The sequence below is a fragment of the Sciurus carolinensis genome, chromosome 5 (assembly GCF_902686445.1).
Source record: "Sciurus carolinensis chromosome 5, mSciCar1.2, whole genome shotgun sequence".
Lineage (NCBI taxonomy): Eukaryota > Metazoa > Chordata > Mammalia > Rodentia > Sciuridae > Sciurus > Sciurus carolinensis.
The window spans coordinates 170,709,004-170,733,738 of record NC_062217.1 but is presented as its reverse complement, the minus strand read 5'-3'; the positions used below and the strand labels follow the sequence as shown (position 1 = coordinate 170,733,738).

Below are 24,735 nucleotides of genomic sequence, written 5' to 3'. Positions count from 1 at the left end.
AAACAATCAACTTTGCAATTCTCATGAGAGAAATTGTAACCACAGAGACAGAATCCACAGGAGCATCAAGGCAGCGTGGAGGTACGGGCAGAGCGGCACCAACTCGCCCCCAGGCCCAGGAGTCCTGTCCCCCAGAAGCTCCTGGCCTTCCTTGTGTGATATCATGAGGTGGGGAAGAGGAACCCGCCGTTTCCTGCCCCATTTCTTCAGCCCTTTGGCAGGTGGCATCAGCACAGTGCGTCCCACATCACTGACCTGGCTTCACTTGGGCTACAGGGCTGGACTTACTCTGCTCTCTGCCCCGGAGGCCCAGGGCAGCGCCCTCAGGAGACCTCCGTCACCGTCCTGGAGGGAAGGGCCCAGCCCGCCTCAGATTGTCCTGCCCTGGAAGCGCTGGGAAGTCAGGCTGCATTTTCCACCATCATTCCCAGGCTTTTTGGCTAGGTATGGAGTGAGACCCACCCTGTAGGACTGAGTGGTGGGATTCAGCTCGGAGCCTCTTCTTCAAGAGCTTTTTCCTGACCGATATTTAAAAACCAGCGCCCCCCCCAAACACTCTTTATTTCCCTTCGTAGCACCCCACCACCGGACTTCAGAGGAACATGTTCGTTACTCTGTTTTCTCTTTCTTGTTGCAATTTGTAAGCAGGCAGTATTGTCCGGTTGGGTCATGGCGCTGGTGTCTGGAAGACCAGAAGGGCTGACTAAATACCTGTGCATGGTCCAAGCCAGCGACACGGTGGATGGAAGGAGGATGGTGAGGAAGGAAAGAAGCCTGGAAGGGAGACAGACTGACAGGCAAGCCAGAGTGCATGGGCTCCTGCGAAGCACAACCACTGCCGCGCTGTCCAGAGCCAGGTGCCACGGGCTACGCGCGTCAACCCCGCCAAGCTCCTTGATCAAAGGAGCCATTTAAGTACAAGCTACAAGTTCCACACTGAGCCTCGCCTTCCACATCGCTCCCTCTTGAAGAGGGAGACAAACGCAAACTTAGAGGGCAGAATGGGGAAGAGCCTGAGGCGTGCCGGGCAGAAGCTGAGGATGTCAGAGGTGCACCCCCGGTGGGCAAGGAAAGGGAGGAGCAAGGGCCGACCCCTCGCCATTTTTCCTGGGCAGAACTGTATCCGGGTTGGGCGGCGCCCCTTAAGAAGGAGCCTGGTATCCCAGCAGCCGGGGAGGCTGAGGCAAGAGGATCACAAGCTCAAAGCCAGACTCAGCAACTTGACAAGGCCCTGGGTATCTCGGTGAGATCCTGTCTCAAAACAGTAAAGAAAAGGGGACTGGGGTGTGGATCAGTGGTAGGGTATCTCTGGGTTCAATCCCTAGTAACCCCCCCAAAAAAAAGAGTTTGGGGGACCTCTGTAAAATGGCTTTTAAAAATTAAAGAATGGGAAAGTGCGAGGTGCGGCCTGGGGAGCCCAGTGCGGAGACCCAGGACTGGGCATGCTGCTGACCCCTCCTGGGGCAAGGCAGGTTGTGTTGGGCTGTTGTGTCGGTTCTGTGCAACAGTCGTGTTTGTCAGCAGCGAGGAGAAGGAAACAGGCAGACGTTAAAGAACTGTGAATGCGTTTAGGGAAGAGGGCCAGCCTTGCCCATATTCCAGTCAGAATCTAAAGTCTGCTGTCACCTTGGAAGGCCAATGGAACATCCTGGAGTTGGGAGCAGAGAAGGGCAGGGGCAGATGTGGGCTCCAGGAAGTTGGAACCTGGCAGTTGGAAGTGATGTGAAAGGAGGTGCCCAAGGAGGATACCGCTGTGTCTTCCAGCCTTCCTGCTAGCCTTCAACCCTGCCTCTGTGCACAGGATTCAAGAGACCTCCAAAGCCATGACACCGCAGGCTCCAATTACATGCCGTCTCCTTCCCTGGCTGCAAGATGAGCTACAAATGGCCACTTCCTGAGCTCTCCAGCTGCCATGACCCCCGCTGCAGGGGGCTGTCATGCTGTGCACAGACTGCCAGGGCTTATGACTCTGTGGCCTCCAAGAGCATTCTCTGCCTTGCAAAGAATAGGCACTAATTGAAGCCAGTGCTCACTCCCGTAGGAAGCTTTCTGGGACTGAAAGTATCGTACAGAATCACTGCTTTGCTCATTTGTTCTCGTTCTCTCTCTCATCGCTCCCCACGTTAGTCATCATGACTTTCTGGAGCCTGCCCTGGCGTGCGTTCTCTCACCGGAATTGTGTGGGATGTTGCTAAAGAGAGCAATCTTCCCCCTCTGCAGCCAGCCATCAGCTGCTTCCTGCTCCGGATCCAGTCTGGCTGCAGAGCCAGGCCTCCTCCCCTGAGAGGCTGCACGTGCCCTGGGCCCTGGACAGCAGGCCTCAGGCACAGCGAGCCATGAAATCTGGGCTCTGTGGCCAGCTGAGCCGAGTGTGTGCTAGCCGTTGACCTTGCACCGGGTGACTTTCGAGGGGTCAGCGGGGAACTGGGCGCCATTCCTCTGAACAGAACATACCTCCCCTCCCCCGAAGCCTAGTGCTGCCCAGAGAAAACCAGAAACACTTGCTGGAGGTGAAGGTGCTGTTGTGCTTCTATTCCAGGTGCTAAACCTGCCCCCAGGATCTGCTTTGAGAGAGTCAATTCCGCAGGCGATCCCTATGGCAACTGTGGCAAGGATTCCAAGAGCTCCTTCGCCAAATGCGACGTGAGGTAAGGCCTTGGTACATCCTGACGAGGTCATCGCTGTGCCTTCCCATGTGGCTTAGGGTTGGTTCCAGACTGCTCCTCTTTGAGGCTCTCTCTCTTTACTCCTCCAGAGATGCTAAATGTGGAAAAATCCAGTGTCAAGGAGGTGCCAGCCGGCCAGTCATCGGTACCAATGCTGTTTCCATAGAAACAAATATCCCACTGCAGGAAGGAGGGCGGATTCTGTGCCGGGGGACCCACGTGTACTTGGGTGACGACATGCCGGACCCAGGTCTCGTGCTTGCTGGGACGAAGTGTGCAGATGGAAAAGTAAGACCCAAATGCTCAATCGTATCATTAATGTAAGTCTGGAATGGTGCCCGTTGAAAGACGACTGTTCAAGATCAGTGCCTGAGGTTGGCTTGTTTCCCTAAGTCCACTTCTCAGGATGTGGTCTCTGGAATCCAGTTCTTTGCACCAATAAGAAAAAGTCAGTAAAACCTAGATTCCAGACTGACCACTGAGTTGCGGATTTGGGAAAATCCAACTTGTTTTTATGGCCGTTTAGTGTCAATAAGTCATTCCTATACCCCGGATGTCATGAGAGTTTCAGACGAAGAAATAACTCTGGAAAGAAATACAATGGGTAGCATATTGTTCTGGGAAATGTGGTTTCGGTTTTGGGCACAGGATTCTGGCGACCTTTCTCACCTGGAGAGAATGGGAAGTCAGATGTATATCTAGAGTCCTCATAGAAAGAATAGGAGGGGAAGAGGGGCAGCTGAGAGCCAGAGCGGTGTCCTGGCAGACAACAGGGAAAGGTAGCCACAGGTATTTTAAGATATAGAAATAAAATCAGTTTTTCGAAGGAAAAAAGAAATTGAGATTCTCATGTTCTGACACGTTATGATTTTTTTTTTTTACCAAAATGATAGGAAGTTAACCAAATGTTTTAGGAAAAAAATGAATCAACTCCCAAATGCCTTTTTTAGGCACATTTTCAGCATGATTTGGACTCTCTCACTAGCACAGAGGTCACAGGACAGAAAGGACAGATGCAGACTGTTTCCCTTGAGAGTCTGGAAGGCAGGAATGGCCTGCAGTCGCAGCCCCTGTCCCCCGTCCCCTCTCCCCATGCACCTGCAGCCACAACGCTGTTTTCCTGAGGTAGGACGGTACATGAGGCAGGCCGCACACCCTGCGTGTCTCCTTGGCCAAGTTAGATCCCAGGCCTTGACATTACAGTGACAGCAGTTTCTAAGTCTGAGCAGCCAGAAACAGGAGTGCCAGGGACTCTGCTTACCTTTGGGACATAGTTGGCCTTGCCCCTGGGATCAGGAGGCCAGCAGCACCTGTGCACTGCAGTTCTGACTGGGTGCACCTGCGTTCACTGTCACCTGAGACAGTGTTTTTATCAGCTGGAATGTGACAGTGTGCTTGGCCAGGGTTCACCCATCCCTCGGATCTGCATGGGTCAGTGCTTGCTTGGAAGAGTGTTTGTCATGCTTTACATGAGCTGTTGGGTCAAATGGGGACCTTCCCATAGGAAGGGTCTACCTAATTAAAATGCTTCTGCATTGCAAACATTCGACCCTTCACCTTTGACCCCACCATTTGTAACATCTTATGAGGAGAAAGGGCCTGATCCCTGGATCAGAAGCAGGTCACATACCTTCGATGAGACTGTGTCTCTCAACCAGTACAGTGTTATCTGGCAAATTCCTGCCTCTGCAATGCTTGATAAACACAGAGGAGCCTGGTCCCTCTGCCAGACATTTCTGTTGATGGTTTGTGTCATGATGATGCTACTTGTCAGCTGGAATTTTGAAAATGTTCCCCGGTTTCCATATCTCTCTTTGAAGGCTCTTGGACCCCGAATTCTTGGAGTCTTCCCAGGCCCCAGAGTCAGGACTAACCCATCTCACCCAGAATATGTAGGTTTCATTGTAATCCCTGAACAAAAGTCATGAGAAAATCAGTTACAATTTCAGGATGCACTAAAGCCGTTTGAAACGCCATGAAGCATAAGAGGATTCGTGAGTACTGAATTCAGTCATTGGATTTGCTCTTGCAAAGTGCTGAGCTTGGAGTTAGAAGGCAGGAGCGTGTCCACATGGCACATGCACCAAGTACTGCCCCCACAGTACCTGAAAGGGGAGTCTCCTCCAAGCTTCCTCGGTCTCCTTATTTTTCGTACGTAGCCACGGGGAGGGGAGCAGAAGTTCTGAGGTCTTGCTGTGTTTCCCTCCTGCAGATCTGCCTCAACCGGCGGTGTCAAAACATCAGCGTCTTCGGTGTCCAGGAGTGTGCGCTGCGATGCCACGGCCGAGGAGTAAGTAGCCACCCGCCACCAGGCCCCCACAGGCTGAGCGAGAAGTCACTCTTCCTAGAGGCTCTTGCAACCCACAGCTTTTTAAAACTAGAGCAGCCTGCGCCTTCTCCATATTTTCTTCTAAAGACGTTAATTTTCTTCGACCTTTACATAGCAGAAGAAATGTCATCTTCATTTCACGGAGAAAATCAGGTTGAGTGGTCATTATCTTTTAAATTAGCGTTCCGTGATTTTGAGAATTTTGTCAGCTTCAGAGTCATTTGAAAGCTCACCTAGCTTGTGGGGAGCCTCCCATTAGCATTTCAAATAGAGCTGTCCGTCTTGACCCATCGCTCCAAATAGCGTCTGAACCAAAGTTCTTCCCGAAGGGAGGAAGGCAAACAGTCCACCATGGTGTCCATGGGCTGAAGCCCCTCGCGACCGGTCCCCACCACAACAGGCCGTCATGGTTGGAGGTGCTTGAGGGGAGAAGAGGACTGTTCAGAACGTGATTTATTCTTCCTGATGGGCTTAATTATTTCCAGTGGAATCATATGCATCTTGATTAGCTGTGCAGCGGCTCATTGTTTTCCTGAAACCTTTTCTACAGAAATCACGCTCTAACATCTATTTCTAAGGCCTCCAGACACTTGCCATGATTCCAGCGTAGCACTGTGGGGTCCTGGTGAGCTCAGGCCGAGCCACAGCTATGATGGATGGCGTGTGTTGCTCCTCCTGGGCTTGTTGCTGCTGCTTGGCTGGCTGGTGGCATAGCTCAGGAGCGCTGTCTCCGCTGGGTCATAGGTCTCCCTCTGTTGGCTGTCAGAGGCCAGCTAGTCCCACCCCATCGTCTTACTGACAAATCTAGACATACATGGGGGGATGATGTGTCCCCAATAACCAGTCAGCAGCCAGGGTGGGGGCTGAAGCCTCCCTTTCCAATATCCCTGGCACCTCACGTGTACACTGGAGAGGAAAAGCCCATATCTTCTGGACCAGCTGGCCATGATCTAGTGACAAGAACCATGGCCACAGTCCCTCCCTGATGAGACCAGGCTCACCTGTAGCCCCAACAAGCAGCGTGTCAGGACTGCGATTTCTCTGCCACAAGCTGCAAAATGGGCAGGGTCCACATGCTGCAGCAGGAACTGCAGGGACCCTCCAGGGCAGCGTGTGAATCTCCCGGGTGGTTCTTTAGCCCCAGCACCTGCGAGGAACAGTCACGACAGTCGGCACGGGCAGCACCGCAGGCTGGTTAATGCTGCTTGTAGCCTCACAGATGCTTCCGACTCATGACGGCCCATCTGGACTGTCAGTCTTCATACGTGAAGTGGGGGATGCGGGGAGGCAATCGCACCAAAACAAGTGACTGCCAGTGTTGGATCCATCAGAGTCAGTGAAGTGGGGACCCTCACAGGAGACACTCTCCAAATGTTTTATTTTGCCTTAAAATATTGGGATGTATCTGGCACCCATGTTTTGGTGCAGGGACTTCAGGGTTGTTTACTGATGGTTGTTCTGCTTTCACCTCTGTGACTAAACCACCAGGAAGGTCACCATCTGCAATTTACAGTCTGGTTTCCTTAAGTGGAGGGGAAACTTGGACACTCCACAGCCAACTCAGTACTCAGCGCTTCTTGTCCCCACTTTCCCAAGTCACCCTGCCCTTGTCCCACACACTCCTAAGTTGTCAGATGCTTTCTAGTGACTCGCCTTTGTCCGGTGTTCCCAAATCACCCTAGAAACAGGTCCTCTGGTCTTCAGGGTCATATTCCATTGGCTTGTGCACTAGTTCAGCAAATTATATGAATAGCAAGAGTGAGTCCCACCAGTGCAGGAAGAGCCGCCACCAGGAACGGGGGGCCCTGCCTCAGGGCTGCCTCAGCCCCAGCCTGCAGGGACCCAGAGCACTCAGCCTCCAGAGCCTCGTTCCTGGAGGAGGAGGACCATGCCAGGAGGCTGCTGGCTCTCACAATGCCCCAGCAGTCTGGTTCCAGGGCCCTCCTTACTGCTGGGAGGGCTTCCCAAACTTAAGAAGGACAGGGAGAGTGAGAAGAGGCAAGGGAGAAAGAGCTGGGGAGGCTTCATAACCCCCCAGCCTCTGGGTGGCTGGTGATGGGCAGATGGTCCACACTCACAGCCTCAGGCCCTGGCCTTACTGTACTATTTTGGGCTGATTCTCTCAGTGACATCTAGAGTCTGGCTGTGCAGGTGCCAGTGGGGCTTGGCCGCAGGGCCCTTGCTTTGGCTGTGGTGCTCAGTTAGGGCTCAAGTACCTAGCCCGGCCCAGGCGGAGGGGGCGCCCTAACACTGCTGCTGCGTGTCTTCCCTGCTGCCCCCAAAGGTGTGCAACAACAGGAAGAACTGCCACTGCGAGGCCCACTGGGCACCTCCCTTCTGTGACAAGTTCGGCTTTGGAGGAAGCACCGACAGCGGCCCCATCCGGCAAGCAGGTCAGTGAGGTCCCTGTGTCCCAGCAGGCGGACACTGAGCTCCGGGGGCAGTGACAGCCAGTGGGCAGTCAGTGTGGGTGCAGACATGGCCGGACAGAGCCTGAGGCCTCTCCCAGGTCCCAGCGTGGCCATGTTCTCACCTGAACTTCCCTGAGGCTCCTGGCTCCTGCTCTGAAGAGAGGCTGGTTTGCTGCTTCCCTGGGCCGTGACCCTTTGCTCAGCTAAGGCAGCATCCACAGTGAACGGCCAAGTGGCCATGAACTCCAAGTCCCATCTGAAGGCTCTGAGAGGGCCAGCCTCTGCCCTGGGGCACGAGGTGTGAAGTTCAGTGCCTTTTAAACTCCTGGCCAGAAAGAAGCCCTCTCCTAGTAAAGGTAGCAGCAGGAGCAGCCGCTGTACTTGTGGCTTAGGTGTGTGCAGGTGCCAGGCCGAGCCCTTCACACGCTTGACGTCACCTGCTCCTTGCACAACTCTGAAGCAGGCATTACGATTGGATAACAGGACCTGAGGCTCAGAGAAGTGAAGTAACTTGCCCAGTGTCACCCAGCTAAGATTGAGACCCAAATCTGTCTGTCCCCAGAGAGGCTCCTGATAGCAGCTGGGCCTGAACTCTTCCTTCATTTCTTCTCAGGCAACTTTCAAAATGGTCTCCTGGTATGGTGCTGTTTTCTCTGGATTCCGGGGGTGGGCAATTCAGGGACAAGTCTGAAGATGTCCCTTTTAAAATGAAAGAAACCAGGAAGGTGTGCAGCTGGGGTGCCAGAGCAGGCGGTATGGATGGGATGGACTGCACGACCCTCTTGACACTTCCTGAGCCCCCCATGATGCTTAGACCATGACCAGTGCTGCCAGAGGGGAGGTCACGAGTCCCCAAGGCCTGCTGTGACTGGCAGTGTTGAAAGTGTGGCTTTGCCATCGTTTCTATGACAACAGACACAACACAGCTCTGCAGGGCCAGGCAGAGCACACAGGCCCAGGGGTGAGGCCAAGGTCCCAGGCATATCTGCAGAAGCAACAGAGGAAGGGCAGCGAGTGCCTGGTCACCCCCCTAAATAAGAAGGAGCCTGGGCACCGTTTCTGAGAGAGCGCCAGTAGCCTCAGGCCCCGAGCGAGTAGGAAAAGGACCAGAGTCTTGCCCTCATCCAGCCTCCATTGTGGTGGGGTGAGCAAGGGCCGAGTCTGCATCCCCTTCCCTCAGTGACCTCGCAGCCTTGATGACAAGTGGCCTCTTGCTGCAACTCAATACCTCAGCAGGACTTCAAGTTTTTTTTGTAAAAAATAACAGGGCTTATTTTTTAGTCCATCAAGGATGCTGCCACCCATACTGTCTCCGATCAAGTAAAACTGGTGGCGTTCAGAGGAGCTGGAGAAGGCGGCGTGCTCCGTGTCGCTGGGCGTGGGCACGTGTGACCTGTGTACTCAGGTCTTGGGGTTTCCAAAAAGTCAGACCCACAGAGACGCCTCACCCTCCTCTGCTCCTACTCAGAGTGAAGGCGAGAACCCTGCAGAGCTCACTCCACCCCCACCCTGTTGCTGTCATTTTGTAAAAGAAGGTCATTGTAAGCACCTGCCCTCAAAGACGTTCCCAAGGGAGCAGATGTGAGTCCCCGCCGCTCTCTGGTCTGGTGCCCCTGCCAGCCACTGTGCAGTCCTGGAGAGGCGTTAAGCAGGTGCCATGAGGCTTGCTAACCGCTCGTCCAGGAAGGCAGGGCATTATGGGAGGGCAGCAGTCCCAGAGGCTCAGGAACAGCAGGGGCAGTCCGCAGGCTCCAGGGACTTGGGGTGTCTTTAGAGATCTGCAGGCGCAGGAAGAGCTGACTGTGCAGAGGCCTAGGGTCTGGCTAGGGCAGGCCAGGTGCTAGCGGCAGAGGCAGGAGAGAGAGGGGCCCGCACGGCAGGCACGGACGAGGCGGACGGAGTCACAGCCCTGCTCAGTGTCCAGCTCGGCAGCATCTCAGTGTGGAGGACAGCGAGGCTGAGCGAGGGCCTGCCTAACGGAAGGCGCCTTCCTGGCCATCACCAGCAGCCGGAAGGGACTGTCGTGCACCTACTATGTGAAGCACACCCTGATCTTCACTGGCAGGAAAGCAGAGACAGGCGAGTGGCAGTGTCCGCCCTCAAGGCGCTCACAGTCCAGGGGATTGAAAACAAACCCCAGAAGGTGGGGAGACTCGGCTGCCGTCACAACCCGCCCAGGTTGCATGCGCCCTTCCTCCCACCCTGGACCTGCACACAGGTGAGGTCTCCGCAGAGAAAAGAAACAGCTCCTCCCGGAGGAAAGGTTCTCCAGCAAAAGGCCGCCTTCCCAAGTCCCGAACGTGGCAGAACAAAACCCGGGGCGCTTCTTTAAGCTATGATCTTTCTTTTTCTCTTTTCACTAATTTGAGGTGTCTGGAAATAAAAAATAACACAAGAAAAGAGAAAGCAGGCTCTGGCATAAGCACTGAGAGAAGCAGCCCAGGAGTGGCGGCTGTGCGAAGGGGCCACCGCCCTCGTGGCCCGGGGTGCCCCCGTGCTGGGACTCCAGCGGCAGTTCCCGTCACCTTCTGTGGTTCTGCCATTCTCTCCGCTGCGGCCCTGCACAGGAGGCCCTGTGGCCCTACCGTGGTCCCACCGACCTCATGGTGATCCTGCTTAGCACCTGTCACAAATGAACGATGGCTGCGGAGGTGGAGCCTCAAACACGGTCTTCAGAGTAAAACTAATTTGTTAGCACATCGTCCGGGGTCCCTCACCTCCAGTCTGCCTGTTCCTTCAGAGTCTTCTGCCATAAACGTCACAGGTTGATACCCCCCACATTTCACTGTAACTGCCGCCTTCCGGGGCCCCTGTGTGTTTCAGATCACCGAGGCTTGACCATAGGGACCCTGGTGGCCGTGCTGTGTCTTCTCGCTGCTGGATTTGCGGTTTATCTCAAAAGGAGGACCTTGATCCGACTGCTGTTTACAAACAAAAAAACCACCATTGAGAAGCTGAGGTGGGCTGGGCGGGGCTGTCTTCCTTCCCCAGAGGGTGGTGGGAGGACGTAGCTGCTTCTCCCGTCACTGTCCTGAGGGAAGAAGGGACCAGGCTTTGCATGGGAAGCCTGGGGGCAGCTACGTGTGGTACTCCTTCTGAACTCTGTGCTGCTGGTTGCGTGACTGAGCAGGGTGCTGGCGACATGTGCAGATGGGTTTTCTCCCACCCTGACGCTGGGAAGTCTGACCACACCTGGGGGCCCCGAGGTGTTCCCACCAGATGTGGTGGCTTTAGGTCCAAGCACGTTCAAAGCCACCATTGCTGGGGCTCCAGCTCCTTACCAGACGCCCCCTGGGCACCTCAGAGCCGGGTCTATGAGGAGCAAGAGCTAATTTGACAGAACAGAGGCTCTGGGGAAAGAAGGTCACATCTAGTTTTTAATCTGATAAGAGTGTTAGATCATTTTCCTTTGCGTGTTTGCCACACCCAGTTAGAATAAGTAAATGATATTGTGTCACAATGCACAAAGCTGAAGGACACCAAGGAGAAGGAACGGCTGTGGCCAGCAAGTCGGATTGCCTTACAGGTGTGTGCGACCCTCCCGGCCACCCGGCGGCTCCCAGCCCGCCCAGGCGCACCTCGCCCACCTTGGGAAGGGCCCATCGAGCAGACCACCGCACTCCAGCATCCCAAAGGTGAGTGTTGGACAGATATGGGCCTGGGCAGGCCTGGGAGGACATGAGGTTTGCAGCACAAGATTGGTAGGGAGGGGGTCCTGGCTGATTCCCAGGAGACAGTCCGCACATTCAGGTCCTGCTGATAAGTCAGGGTCCCTGTGACGGTGGGTTTGGAGGAGGCCCACGGTGACCCATGGTAGCCCTCCGAGATCCTGCTGAGATGTGTCGTGGCATGTGGGATACTGCAAACCACGACTCCGCCAATCACAGGCTGACCCAAGCAGCTTCTGTCACTGGGACCCTCCTGCAGCTTCCAGAGGCCGCCAGCTGGGTTTGGTGAGCTTCTGTGGCTGCTGTCACTCCGCGATATTTCTATGAATGTCACTCAGCCCCACTTTTGCCCATTCTGCTCCAGCCCAGGGCTGGGGAAGCCAGTTGGCCCCGTTCTTTCAAAGAGCGAGAGCCCTCGGCCAGAGCACCTCCTGGTTCCCTTCGGTCGCTTTGTTTTCCTGCTACCCCACTGAATTATTACCCCAGTTTGTTCTCATGCTTAGTTTTTTCCCACCAAGTGTTTTTGATGTATCTGTAAGAATTCTTGAATGTTGAACTCATCCAATGAAAGGATTCAGATCTTAACAGGGAACAAGATTGAAGTCAAGAAATGATAAACGATTGAAAAAAAATCACCATCTCATAGTCAGCAGGCAATAAACCATTTTGTCTCCCTTGATCCAGAAAGTAGAAAGAGGGGTTTCATCGGGGTCCCCCATTCCTCCCAGACCTGGGGTCGTGAGCAAGAATGGCTGACTCTAGAACAGCAAAGCACAACTTTGCCTTAAGAGCCCCAAACTTGAAACAACCCAGATGTCCATCAACAGGGGAAATTAGGAACAAGCTGTGACACATTTACAGAGCAGAGCACTACTCAGTGTTTAGAAGGAATCAGCCACTGACGTCCACAATATGGTGGATGAATCTCAATTATTCTGAGTGAAAGAACCACACAAAAGATCTCATTTAGGTGTGTATGTGACTCTACGAAATGCGCACTGATTCATGGTGACAGAACACATATCCACCGAGGCCAGAGGCAGGAGGTGGAGGTAGGGGAGGAGAGAAGGACAAGAAAGCTCCTCGGGTGACAGGTTCATGATTGTGCTTGTCCTGATGGCCTCGTGGGTGTACACCTAGGTCAGCAGTCACCAAACCCTGCACGTTGAGTGTCCCCGGCAATCACATGTCAATCACGCCTCAGTGCAGCCGGGGTTTAAAAGACAGAAGGGGGGAGAGGAGTGGGGGGAAGGGGCATGGAGTACAAGGCCCTGCATTGCCTGTTCCCATTTGTCGCTAAACACAGGGACCGTGGGACCAGGGTCCAGAGCAGCCCCTGGCATGCGTCCCGAGGGCCGGCCCCCTCCGGTCGGCCGTCTGTTTTCTCTGTCACCTTGAGCCTGTCACGCGGGGCCATCTTGCCTTCACACCTCCTCTGTCATTTCCTGGAGGTCGGGGTCTTCCCTCTTGGCACTTCCACGGGTGTTCTACACCTATTTAGTAGTCAAATTAGTTTTCGAAAATCTAAATAAAACACGGATTCCTCCACTCCAGACGTGGCGGGGGGGGCATGTGCTTCTGTTAGAATTTCGAAGGGGGAGTGACTAAAGGGCTCCTTCTTCCGTGGGCGCCCTGCACCCGCCACCCTCAGCTACAGCGGAGGGTGGGTGCCGCCCTTCCCGGTGGAATCGCCCACGTGGTGAACCCACTGCCTCATGGTTCTTTGCTCTGACCACGCAGGACAGGAGATGGCCGCAGGGTCAGAACGTGGACATCAGCAGACCCCTCAACGCCCTTGCCGTCCCTCAGCCCCAGTCACCTCGGCGAGTGCTTCCACCCCTCCACCAGGCCCCGCGGGCACCCAGCGGCCCTGCCAGACCCCTGCCGGCCAACCCAGTGCTCAGGCAGACCCAGGTAGGCCGCCCCGCTCAAATGCAGTCCAAACCCAGACCCTGCTGCTTGCCACTGTGTGACTTGAGCCAACTGCTCGACTCCTGGCACCTCCATAAAATGAAGATGATTCAGCTACTCAGATGGTTGACTGAGATCACTGGCATGAAGCACTGGACACAGTGCTGGAATATAGTCAGGGCACAATGTATTTTAACTTCCTAGGAGCAATTTTTTTAAATATTCAGAATAGTTAAGGTGATCCTTTCACTTATCATCTAAACTGTGATACTTTTGAGAAGGGCAGAGGACACTGCTAATAAGTAACCTGGACCATAAGCCAGAGACAGACAATCAAGACAGATGGTCACTCTAAGAATAATAAAGGTTACACTTTCTTACATTTTTTATTTTCAAAATTAACTACAAAAATTTCATCACTGATTGACTCTCTCTGTTCTAGACTTAGGTTGGATATTTTGTGCACATCTTCTCATTTTTTTGCTTTTTTGGAAGTAATGGTTTGTTTTGAGTATGAATATAGCATTTCACAATACAGAACTTGGGGGGGAAACACCAGCAGATGGAAAACACAGATCATTGGTAATTTTTATATAACTGTTTTTAAAATAATTTAAATTATATACTATATACCCAGCTTTATAACCTGCATTTTTGCCTTAAAATCATTCCCATAGAGCATGGCATTATTAATCCTATAAAATGTTATTTTAACAGTAACACTCTGTTGGAATATAGACTAGTTTCTGGAGCCTGGCGTGGTAGCACACACCTGTAAACCCAGTGAGGATCTTAAGTTCAAGACCAGACTCAGCAACTCAGCAAGACCCTGTCTCAAATTTTAAAAAATAATAATAATAAATAAAAAAAGGACTGAGAATGTAGCTCACTGTTAGAGCCCCCAAGGTTCTATCCCCAGTACCCCCCCCACACAAAAAAGATGTAAGGACTTGCCATTAGTGGGCATGTTTGGATGTCTCTAGTTTTTGCTCTTATGAGCAGCTCTGTTATGAAAGTCTAGATAGATAAAATTTTGGACCTCTTTATTCCCTTAGGAAAGTCTTAAAAGTGAAATAGTGGATTGAAAAAAAGGTCTGATCATTTAAAGGCTCAGAATATGGGAGTTAAATGTTTTTTCAGAACTGTTGTATAGATTTATGTTCCCACGTTGCTTTTGTCTTTCTAACCATGATTTTCTAGTACCAAACATCCGCATTTCAAAGCCTTTCCAGTTTGATAGATAAAACAACCATTCCCTTCCTGTGTTCAATCAGGTACTGAGGGAAGGGGTGAAGGGTCCAGCTATGAATGTGTCTCCTATCAGTCCATCAGTTTTCGCTTCAAATATGTTGAAACTCTCCTATTTTTGATACACATAATTAGGATTGTTGTGTCTTCTTGGGGAACAGTAAGGTCCCTGTTGTCATTATGAATTGTCCCTCTTTACTCTGGCTATGTCTGTTCTAAAGTCTACTTCAGCTGATCTTAAAACACCCTCAGCATTTGCAGAGTATGTCTTTTCCTTTTTGTTACCTTTGACCTGCCTACGTCATTGCATTAGAAAAGAGTTTCTTGTAGACAACATACAGTTGGGTCATGTATTTTTTCCATCCGTTCTACCAGTCACTATCTTTTAACAGAAGTTTAAACCATTTACACTTAACACAGTCATGTTAGGATTTAAGTCTGTTGTTTCAGATTTTGTTTGTTGCCTCTGGTTTTTGTTTCAGGGCGCTCCCTTTCCTGCATCCTTGTGATTTAGTTCTTTAGTATCCCACGTTGATTTAACTAAACTGTTATGAAATATGTATATTTGTATAGTTCTAGGTATGATCACTCCAGGGCAGAGCTTGATATTTGGCATTTTGTGCTGGATAATTCTTTGTTATTTGGGATTTTCTTGAAGTTTAGGAAGTTCAGCATCATCTTTGACCTCTACCAGCTAGACAGCGATAACACTTTGTAATCATGTCTCTAAACATTGCCAAATGTCCCCCAAGGGGGGAAAAAACACCTCAATTCAAAACTACTACTCTAAATCTTACAATAAATGTCATTACTTATTATGGTCTGCTAGTATCAATATTTTATCACTTTAGGTGGGATACAGAAACTACCAGATTTTAGGTCCATTCATCCTCCTTTTTCACCTTTAAGTACATTGAGAACCACTTCAAATGTCTTATTTTTGCTTTCAGCCAAATATAGCTTCTTGCTGTTGTTTTTAAAATAACAAGTAGGAATTTACTAGAACCAAATACAGACATTCAGGACACTGAATGGGCTGCAACCAGGGATGATGGCATGTCCAGTACAGAGTTTTGTGTTTAAGGATTTGGAGCCCCTTTGTTTTGTCCTATTCTCTCATAGTGGCTTATCACCCCTTTGTTTAACCCTCAGAAATTTTTCCCAGACATAGTCTTAAAACTTAAGAAGAGACCACTATATTTACTCATTCCAACTTTCTTTGTTATCACTTACTTTCTGTGTGAAAACTTCCTGTAGCTAGTCTTTCAAGCAAGTTAATTGGTGACAAGGTCTTAGTTTCCCTTCATCTGAGCATGTCTTTAATTTCACTTCTATTTATGAAGGATATTTCGCTGGGTGTAGAATTCTGGGTTGACTGTTATTTCTTTCAGCACTTGAAAAGATGATGTTCTCCTTCCTTCTAGACTCCATGGTGATGAGAAATCCTCTAAAATTTCTATCCACAGTCTTGCTCCAGGGAAGGAACGTGGCCTTCTCTTGTAAGGAGAGAAGGAAAGCAGAATGTGCCAACACCCGCCCCCCCAAGCCATGATACTCAGTGAGCGGGCAGGGAGGGGGTTTTCCTAGTGTGTTGGAGAAATGTCTTTTAAGGTCAAAATGTTTCTGTTTTCTGGGCTGCCCTTTTGGCTTCAGAGGGCAGACTTTTCTTGGATTCATTTTTGTTTCTTTGGTATCGTTTAGTCACTTCCAGGTCCTGTGGTGTGCTTATGTGTCTTTTCCTTTTATGTACCTAACCAGGACACTGGCACACACACAGGGACTCACCACTGGTAGTTCCTTGAGTCCTGGGGCCACTGGCCAGTCTACTTTCTTTCTCAACTTTCAGAGTCTTCCATCAGCTGCCTTATGAGTTCCGTCCAGACTTTTTTGTTGTAATTAACAGGAAGAATAGAGTGTAATATGCTTAGTCCACCTTGTCCAGACCTCTATACCTTTTGTATTTCTTTGGTTACTGGCATTCAAACTGCTTCATGAATGTCTAGTAGCCAATGATATGCTGGAAACTGACTCTTAAGAAATAAATAAATTTTAAAAAGCCAGTGCTGGACACAGTGGTGCACATCTATAAACCCAGTGACTTGGGAGGCTGAGGCAGCAAGATCTCAAGTTCAAGGCCAGCCTCAGCAAATTAGTGAAACCATTAGAAACTTAGCAAGACCCTGTCTCAACATTAAAAAAAAAAAAAATGAAGGGCTGGGGTTCATGAAAAATGAAGGGCTGGGGATGTAGCTCCCACTAGAGCCAACTGCAAGCTATTGATGTGACATCACTGCATGAGAAGCAGGGACCGGCCAGCTCCCACATCCATTGCCAGGGACTGTTCTGTGCATTATCTGCTCCTATTCTTTGTCTTTTTTTTTCTTCTATTGAAAGATAGAGTTGTCTCCCTGATTATGAGTTTCTTTCTTAATGGATGGTGTAATTTGTTGTAATTTTATTGCATTTTGGCCCAGGAAGAGTCCCGTTTGGGATATTCTGCATATTAATGTTTCCTTGTGAATCCCCCATTTCTTCCATGCTCCCGTTTCAGCAGCAGGCAGGGCCCACACGTGATCGCTTCTGCTGACTTGGGTGGCTGTCCACGGTTCTGTTTTTCCATGTGCCTTTCTAACCTGTCGGGGATTTAAGTTGGTGCGAGGCAGTGGCCCATCGTCAGCTTCCTGGCCTGTGTGTGGACTTATTTGAGGACCTGAGGAAGTGGCGAACAGCAACACTCAGCACTCTGCACATGTCCCCAGTTTCCTCAGAGCCCCTAAGTGTCTGCCCTGTGGATTTCCTCAGCTGGGGTTTTTTATTCCTGCTTTTAAGCAGCTCACCTGTGCACTGTGCCAAACAGGGACTGCCACTCCCAGGCTGTGGGATGGGGGAAGCCATTTCTCCCTACTGGTGTCTTTCCCCCACCAGCTGTGCATGCCCACAGAAGTGAGGCCTTCGAGGTTCCCGCTCAAGCAGGCTTTGGAAGAGCCCTGCCTTTGCTATCCTTCAGCCACTACTCACTGAAAAGTCCAGCTGTTCATTCCAGGCTGGGGTCTGTCTGGAAACTTCTAAGACATGGGAGGCAGAGTGAGTTCATGGCTTCTCACCTGCCACACACAGACCTGGAGTAACTCCACGCAGGTGTGGGGAGTGTTTGGAGGTGGCTCTTGTTTGGCAGCACAGATTGAATCCACTTATTGATCCACTGCATTTTAGAATTCTCTGTGCTCTGCCCTGCGCCACCTGACACAGCCACACAACTAATCCTGCTTCATTTGTCCAAATTCACCGCGTAATCATTCCTAGAGGAAAGAGAACGCCATTACTAACACTATATTGATCGAGCTCACATCTAAGCTAGTTCTTAATAGAAAAAATTTCATCTTCTCTAAACTGTTCTGTTTGGTTTTAAAAAATCAAGGACAGTTGAATTAAGTTGTTCTTGTCTGTGAAGTTACCTTTCCAAAGTACCATTTACTGCATGGTAAACAATCCTTGGAATTGAAACTCCTCATCCCAGACCCCCAGTCTTGAAAAAGGAGGCAAAGCTTAATTCTTTTTCATCCCCATCAGCTATTTTAGAGGAAAATAAATTCAGTGTATTCATCTCACTTCTAACCAGCTTCTACCAAGCTCTCCAGAACCCCAGCCAAGCGTGAATGGCCAAGTGTGGGCTGGAGAAAAGAATAGTCCACGAGGAAAAGAATAAGCGAAGGGGTGTCAGACCCCCTATGGCAGGGAGCACGACAGAACATCTCTGTGCCTGGTGGCGAATTTGCCCTGGCTTGTGTGTTAGGTTTGCGGTTCCCCAGAAACACGCACCAGAGTGGGGGGCTGAGACAAGCCAGTGCAAATTTGCATATTACAGGTCCCTTTGGAAGCACCAGGGGAGGTTTTGTGTACCTACTGAGGGTGGGCAGAGTTCCTGCTGGGCTCTAGAAGGGAAAGAAGAGGAAATAAAAATGAGACGTTGCAGGAGGGCTAAGAAGTTAAGGATGGATCTGAGAGGGCTTATGAGAGACTTAAGTCTTAAGACTGAAAAAGTCAATTTCACTATAGAATTCTTAAAAAGAATTATATGCATGAAGCGGAGAATACACAAGGGCATACCAAGCACATGTGTTAAGCAGAATCCTGAAAGGGTGTCCTGGGAGGGTGGGGCCGGGCGCACACTGAGGAACAGCAGCGGAGAGGATCTTGCCCTTGATTTCAGACACTCACTCAGCTTTGGATTCTGAGACTGCCCTCAAGTCAAAGAGGAGGAAGTCCCTGAAACCCTGGGAAGGCCAGGGACATCTGATACCGCTCTCATTTCTTTCTTCTGCCTGCTGACTCTCTCACCACATGCTAAGCCTTCCGAAGAAGAGTCTGAGGCTGGTGTGAGGCCTGAGGCGGCTAGGGGAAGGAGGGGAGGCTGCATTCACACGGGGTTCCACCTGCGGGAGAGGACAGCATCCTGCTGAGTCAGCATGGAGCTGCTTGGGAGGAGGGAGTGGCAGCGGCTGGAGGAGCAGCCTGGGAGGTGGCAGGCAGCAAAGAAACACAGGCCACCCAGGCGAGCTCGGGCACAGACTGAGTGTCCCACTGTCCCACAAGAGAGGGACTCAAATTGCTCAATGTCAAATGAAAACTAAGCGTGACCCACAAAAGGCTAGAAAACATGAGGCCACTTAGGGGCTAGCCCCAACTGCCAGACTTTATTCCTCAAGCAGAAGACGGAAGGGACAAGGACAAGATCTGCGGGGGTTGTGGGGTTTCCAGGACATGCCTGACTGAGACCCTCATGCAGTTTACTCTGGGTCATCGGATTAATTGATTCATTTAACATTTAATCAAAAGCATACTCAAGGTCATAAATCTCTGGGCTCAAAGAAAATCACGTCTAGAGGAGCGGGCTAAGAAGTGGCGACTAAGACGACCTCCTGCTACCGCATGGGAATGTGCAGGGACCCGGGGCCCATGGCAACTCTACCCCAGCAGGCCCTCCCAACAGTGCCCACCGGCTTTCCTGAACGCTGGTCCCACGAATACACTTGAACTATCCCTGTTGACCAATGGTCACACTCAGTCTGGGGATTTTTTATTGTCATTGTTCTCTTAACCCTCTTGGGGTTAAGAAAAAAACCTGTGTGGGTGGCAATTTGTAGAGTTTGGAAATCTGACAATTTAAGTGGAAAACGCTAGGAAGTGGTTTTCCTCAGTGAAACAGAGAATTGAACCAAGTGCTAAGATTGTCTTTCCTGTCAGATTAGCTGCTGCTTCTTGATAGAACAAAAGGAAATTTTTCAAAGGTCAACTGAATCCATCTTTTGCAGAATAATTGTCATTGAATCAAAATCTTTTCCTAAAAAGTCTGATAGGCCCATGAGAATATTTGCCAACCCCATTTCGGGTACCATGTGTCTGCCACGGACGTTCCAGTAAAGCAGCAGAGGCAGGATTCAATTTCTACAGTTCCATCATTTCTACTGTTTAGAGCGGTTGTTGGGTACAAGGAGCTTCAAAGTTGTGCTTTAAATTGTTACAAAACAGCAAACGTTGTGCCCGATTTGTGTACAATGAATCAAAATGCAGTCTGTAAAAATAAGAAAAAATAGCAAAGGACTCCCTGGCTGGCACAGAGAATTCTACCCTGTGGATGCACAGAGGAGATACGCCCACGATCCCCACTTTACAGAGCAGGCGCAAGGAGACTGCCATCTCCTAAGGTGGCTCAAGCGGGGAGAGCCAGGGCGCACCCCACCTGAGGGGCGTGCCTGGGGAGTCAGGGAGGGAGGCAGACGCCACAGCGGAACAGCTGGCTGGCACACTTGAGGCCACCCCACCGCCTGAGCTGTCTTTCAAGCCTCTCTTTACCAGTCGTGCCACCGAGAAGCCAGGCCTGAGGGGCGGGTGCCCTTGGCCTCCAGGCTGTAGACGGAGCCTGCTCTCACTCCTCATTTGCGTTGCCTATAGTGCCAACAGGTACCCCGTGGTTCTTGCCTTAACTGGAATCAGACATTGTTAGACGGTGAGGGTAGGAGGAGCTGCGTGGTGGCTGCCAGCAGGGTCCTCACGGAGGCGACTGCGTTTTCTGCAGGGCAGTGTTTTGATAGACACATGGCTCATCAACAGCTCCCTGGGTCAGAACTGTGCACGACACTGCTCTCCTAAGACTGGCCAGGTGGGACGGGCTCTTCCAGGAGAAAACCACAGAACAACTGAGCTTTGCTTAAGCAGCCAGGAGGGGCCGCGGTGGCATGGAAAGGTCCAGTCCCCTTCCCATTAAAAAAAAAAAAAAAGACGGAACTGGCGCTTGACCCCCACCCGGGCAGGCCGCTCGGGGCCCGCAGCCCTGCCCAGCTCCTCCGGCGCCCTCCGACCGCCCCAGGCCTCCGCCGCAGCTCCAGCGCCGCAGCTCCAGCCCCACGCAGCCACCGCGCCCTGAGGACCGCGTCCCGTCCCCGCTGCAGGTGCATCAGAACCACCACCGGGCCTCGGAGGCCGCCGTCAACCACCAGGTCCACCTGGAGCTCTCCGCCTCCCACGTCTAGCTGTCCACTTCCTCCTACTTTGGGGGAGATGGGGCAGCTTTGAAGGACTTTGCCAAGTACTTCCTTCTCCAGTCTCCTGAGGAGCAGCAACGTGCTGAGAAACAGAAGCCGCAGTACCGTCGGGGTGGCCGGATCTTCCTTCAGGAGGTCAAGAAACCAGGCCGTGCCGCCTGGGAGGGGCTCTGTGCAGCGGAAGGTGCTCTGCACTTGGAGAAAAGCGTGGATCAGTCACTTCTGGATCTGCACAAACTGGCCGCTGACAAAAATGACCCCCACTGGTGTGACGTCATTGAGACTCACTACCTGAATGACCAGGTGCGATCCATCGAAGAATTGGGTGACCCTGTAACCAACTTGGCGAGATGGGAGCCCCAGAGTCGGGCACGGGCAGCGGATCTCTGACAAGCGCACCCTGGAGACAGTGATAAGGAGACCTGAACCTTAGGCTGACTGCCCCATAGCCATGGGAGTGACCTCCCTGGTCACCAAGGCAGTGCCTGCGTGTTGGGGCTACCTTCACCTTTTCTATAAGTTGGACCAAAACATCCACTTACATTCTTTAATTTGTACCATTCCTTCAAAGAAAGAAATTTGGTACCAAAAAAAAAAAAAAAGGGGGGGGGGGCACTGAGTGATTCACTGGGGCTGTTACCCATGGGCCGCAGGTACTTTGTCAAGATAGAAATGTGAGCAGAACACACTGATCTGAACTGTGACTTTAGGACCATCAGTAATGGCCTGAGGCTGAGCCCACGCTTCCAAACTGTTCTTCAACACAAAAAATTCAACTCGGAATGAATGGGGCGTGTACCCTCTGACCTGTGCAGTTGGCGATTTGTAGAGTTTGGAAATCTGACAGTTTGAGTCCTTGTTTATCAGAAATGCCAATACATAATGAGAAAAGGAAATCCATTCATCAATATGTTGTCCTGAGGAAATGAGATGAAATATGCATGAGAGAGCCAATCTATAAAAAGCCTCATTCCCTCAGGCAAACCTCAGGCCCATAACAGAGAGGGTGAGCACAGCAGCCTCAGGGCTGCCCTCTGCTTTCCGGTCTGGCCCTTGTGCCCAAGTCCTTCCTCAAGACCACCTCTGCCCTGAGCTTCCCCAGAGTCCCGGGAGGCCCCCTGCCTCTGCTGGAGCTGGGCTACCTATGCACCTGTTCTGCCCCGTTCAGAGGCCTGGTAGGGCTGTTCCTCTCAGGCCCACCAAAGTCCCTTGTGCGGGTTAGACCTATAGGAAATACGCTGATGTAAGCTTCAGATGGTGTAAACTAGGTTTCGTCACAGCATCTGCTATTCTCTATGGGTACATCAAATTCAATGGCTCATGGATTAAAGAAAATTTGAGTCCAGTCCTTCTATAAATTTAAAACATGGCTCCCAAGGTCTTAAGACTCCTGTTAACTTCTACCTCCACCTGCCCAGTGCTTGAGAAACTTTAGATGAACTTTCCTTGGTTTTATGGAAACCTAACAGCCTAATTATTCACATTACAACCCCATTCACATTATCAACCATCTTTAAAGATCTACACTACAGTGGAAGTATCTCCCTGCCCTCTCTTCCCCTCTGTGGAGATGAATAACTTCAGAGAACACAAAATTGCCAGGGTAGTCATTACAATATTAAAAGGAGTGTTTGTTTTCCACTCACTTCTGTCATTATAAACATGCAGATCACACATGAAAAACTGGTGCCCAGTGTCCTGCCCTTCATGTCTAATAGGTGATGTGGCTGTAATCAAGCATCTCAGTGTATGGAGGGCACCTCCACCTGCCAGCCCCTGCCTTCGCAGAGGCAAGCCCTGCTACCGGCTTCCACAGAAAACAATGTGGGTTATGGTGACAAGTCTCAGTCTACTTCAGGTTCCACCCCCACCTCTCTCTCAATTAGGGAAATTTTCAAACACTTAAAATGGGGATGAGTACAGTGAAATTTTGTCTCCCAGCTTTGGCAACCTCACCTTCCCATTGTTCTTGCTTCGCCTCATGTCCTTGGTTTGCATTCAAAGGACAGCACATCACATCCTTATTCCAGGTGCCTCGTCCTTTCCACTGGCTCCCAGGTGTGTCACCATGAGCTACAACATGTCTTATTTAAACCTGTCCCTGGCCGAGGGCCATGTGGATTTGCCCCCAGCATTCGCTACTTCAAACAGGCATATTTCTGCCCAGGATGACGGTAGGATAAATTCCTGAAGCCACGATCGCCGTGCAAAGGCCACGCACGCCTTTAGAACTTTGATGGATTGGGCAGAACTCCCTCTGAACCCAATTTCCCATCCCCAGCTCTTTACCCAGTGACAATATGTTCAGAGATTTATCTTTGCCAATCCAATAAGTTAAAAAAAAAAACCTGCGTCTACTTTCCTTCCTATATGTAGGGTGGAACATCTTTCCACAGATTTAAGATCCATTTTTTTCTTCTTTTTCATGAATCACCTTTTCATCCTAGCCATTTTTTATTGTCGTGTTTAGAAAATCCAGACCACACCAAGATTCTTAGTTTCATGCTCATTTTCACATTTAAATATTGGATCCACTTGCTGTTGATATTAGTGTGTAAAATAAAGTAGGAGCTTAACTATTTTTGCTAGGTGAGCTGGAAATCCTCAGCACACTCACGCCTTCTGTGGACCACGTTTTTCTATGTTGTGTTCACCTGATTCCCGACTCCACCAGCCCTTTAGAGAATCTGCTTGTGGCTTTACAGAACAGTACAGTGTTACTGTCACTGTGCTACCGTGAGACCTCCGTGCCCCTGTCATCTCCCCTCCACAGGGTCCAGATGATGAGGGCAGCTGCCTTGTGTGGCTTCATAATATCCAACGTTGACTTAAAGTATCCAACGTTGTTAGAAAATATGCATAAATAAACCTTGGATAAGTGATAATTTTTCTATTTTTCTGAGTATTATATGCCTTTATCTTTGCTATCTCCTTGTTTCTCTAACATATATTAGATCCTTTTTTCATTTGTATCTATATTTTGCTGTTTTTCAATATACTTGAGTATTTGAGTTAAAGAATTTCTCTCTATACCGGGCTTTACCTGTACTTGTTTGTTCTAATTTGTACTAAATTTTATATTTTTAAAATAGTCTTTATTTTCTCTTTTGTTTTCTACTTTGATCCAGAAATTGAAATTTTTTTTTCTGTTTTGCTAGCTTTTATAATATTTAAAATATAGAAAAATAAAAATGATCTAAAATTTATCCACATTTATTTTACAAAAAAATAGCCATCAGTCTGTTATTCTACATATATGCTCTTTAAATATCAGATATATAATACGCATATGATCCCTAAAAAAAAAAAAACAGGACAAAGATTACAGAGAAAGTCAGTTCCTCTCCAGATAAACTCACTGTCTTAAATTTGATGTTTTGTAGAGACTTTGGGTATTTTTATATATAAAAAAGTATTTGTAAACAACATCTAGTATTTTTAAATTCACATACATGTGTCACCTTGTCCTTCCCTCCATATAATTTTTACTTATACTCATCTTTGTTCTAGTTTTATTTTTTGTTTCTCATTCTCTTTGTCCCAAATTGAAATATGCTAACTTGTCTTTTATTTCTTTAAGCACAGTAAGGAAATTTGTTCCAATAATTCCAGAATCTGAAGTCTGGAGCGTGATGCTGCTGAGATGTCTACTGCTGCTGATTATTTACCATGAGCTGGGGCAGGTGGGGAAGGGACATAACCTGTGAGGTGTTGGATGAAGATGTGTCCCTACACGGAGGGTCGGTTTTGCCTTGCCAGATGCCCGGGTCACCACCACTCGTGACCACCTTAAATGGCTCTGTGCTTGTTGAACCATCCACCTGATGTGATTTCAGCTTTAAGGCCTCAAGGATGGCTTGGGGCTACAGGTTTATTTTCCTAGCACAGTCTGCCCAGCACCAAGGGACTTCTCTTTGTAGTCCCTGAGGATAAACAGTAGGAAACTCCTAACCTGAGGTT

At 50.1% G+C, this 24,735-nt stretch overlaps 1 protein-coding gene across 1 annotated transcript in view; it reads left to right on the top strand.

Annotated features, from left to right (window-relative positions):
* Adam12 (ADAM metallopeptidase domain 12) overlaps positions 1-24,735 on the top strand; it is a 332,604-nt gene that overhangs the window by 290,504 nt on the left and 17,365 nt on the right. Inside the window, exons 15-21 of the mRNA XM_047554551.1 lie at positions 2,540-2,648; positions 2,756-2,954; positions 4,879-4,956; positions 7,280-7,388; positions 10,230-10,365; positions 10,933-11,041; positions 12,815-12,988. Of these exons, the coding sequence (XP_047410507.1) occupies positions 2,540-2,648; positions 2,756-2,954; positions 4,879-4,956; positions 7,280-7,388; positions 10,230-10,365; positions 10,933-11,041; positions 12,815-12,988 (914 nt within the window). The remainder of the gene's footprint in view (positions 1-2,539; positions 2,649-2,755; positions 2,955-4,878; positions 4,957-7,279; positions 7,389-10,229; positions 10,366-10,932; positions 11,042-12,814; positions 12,989-24,735) is intronic.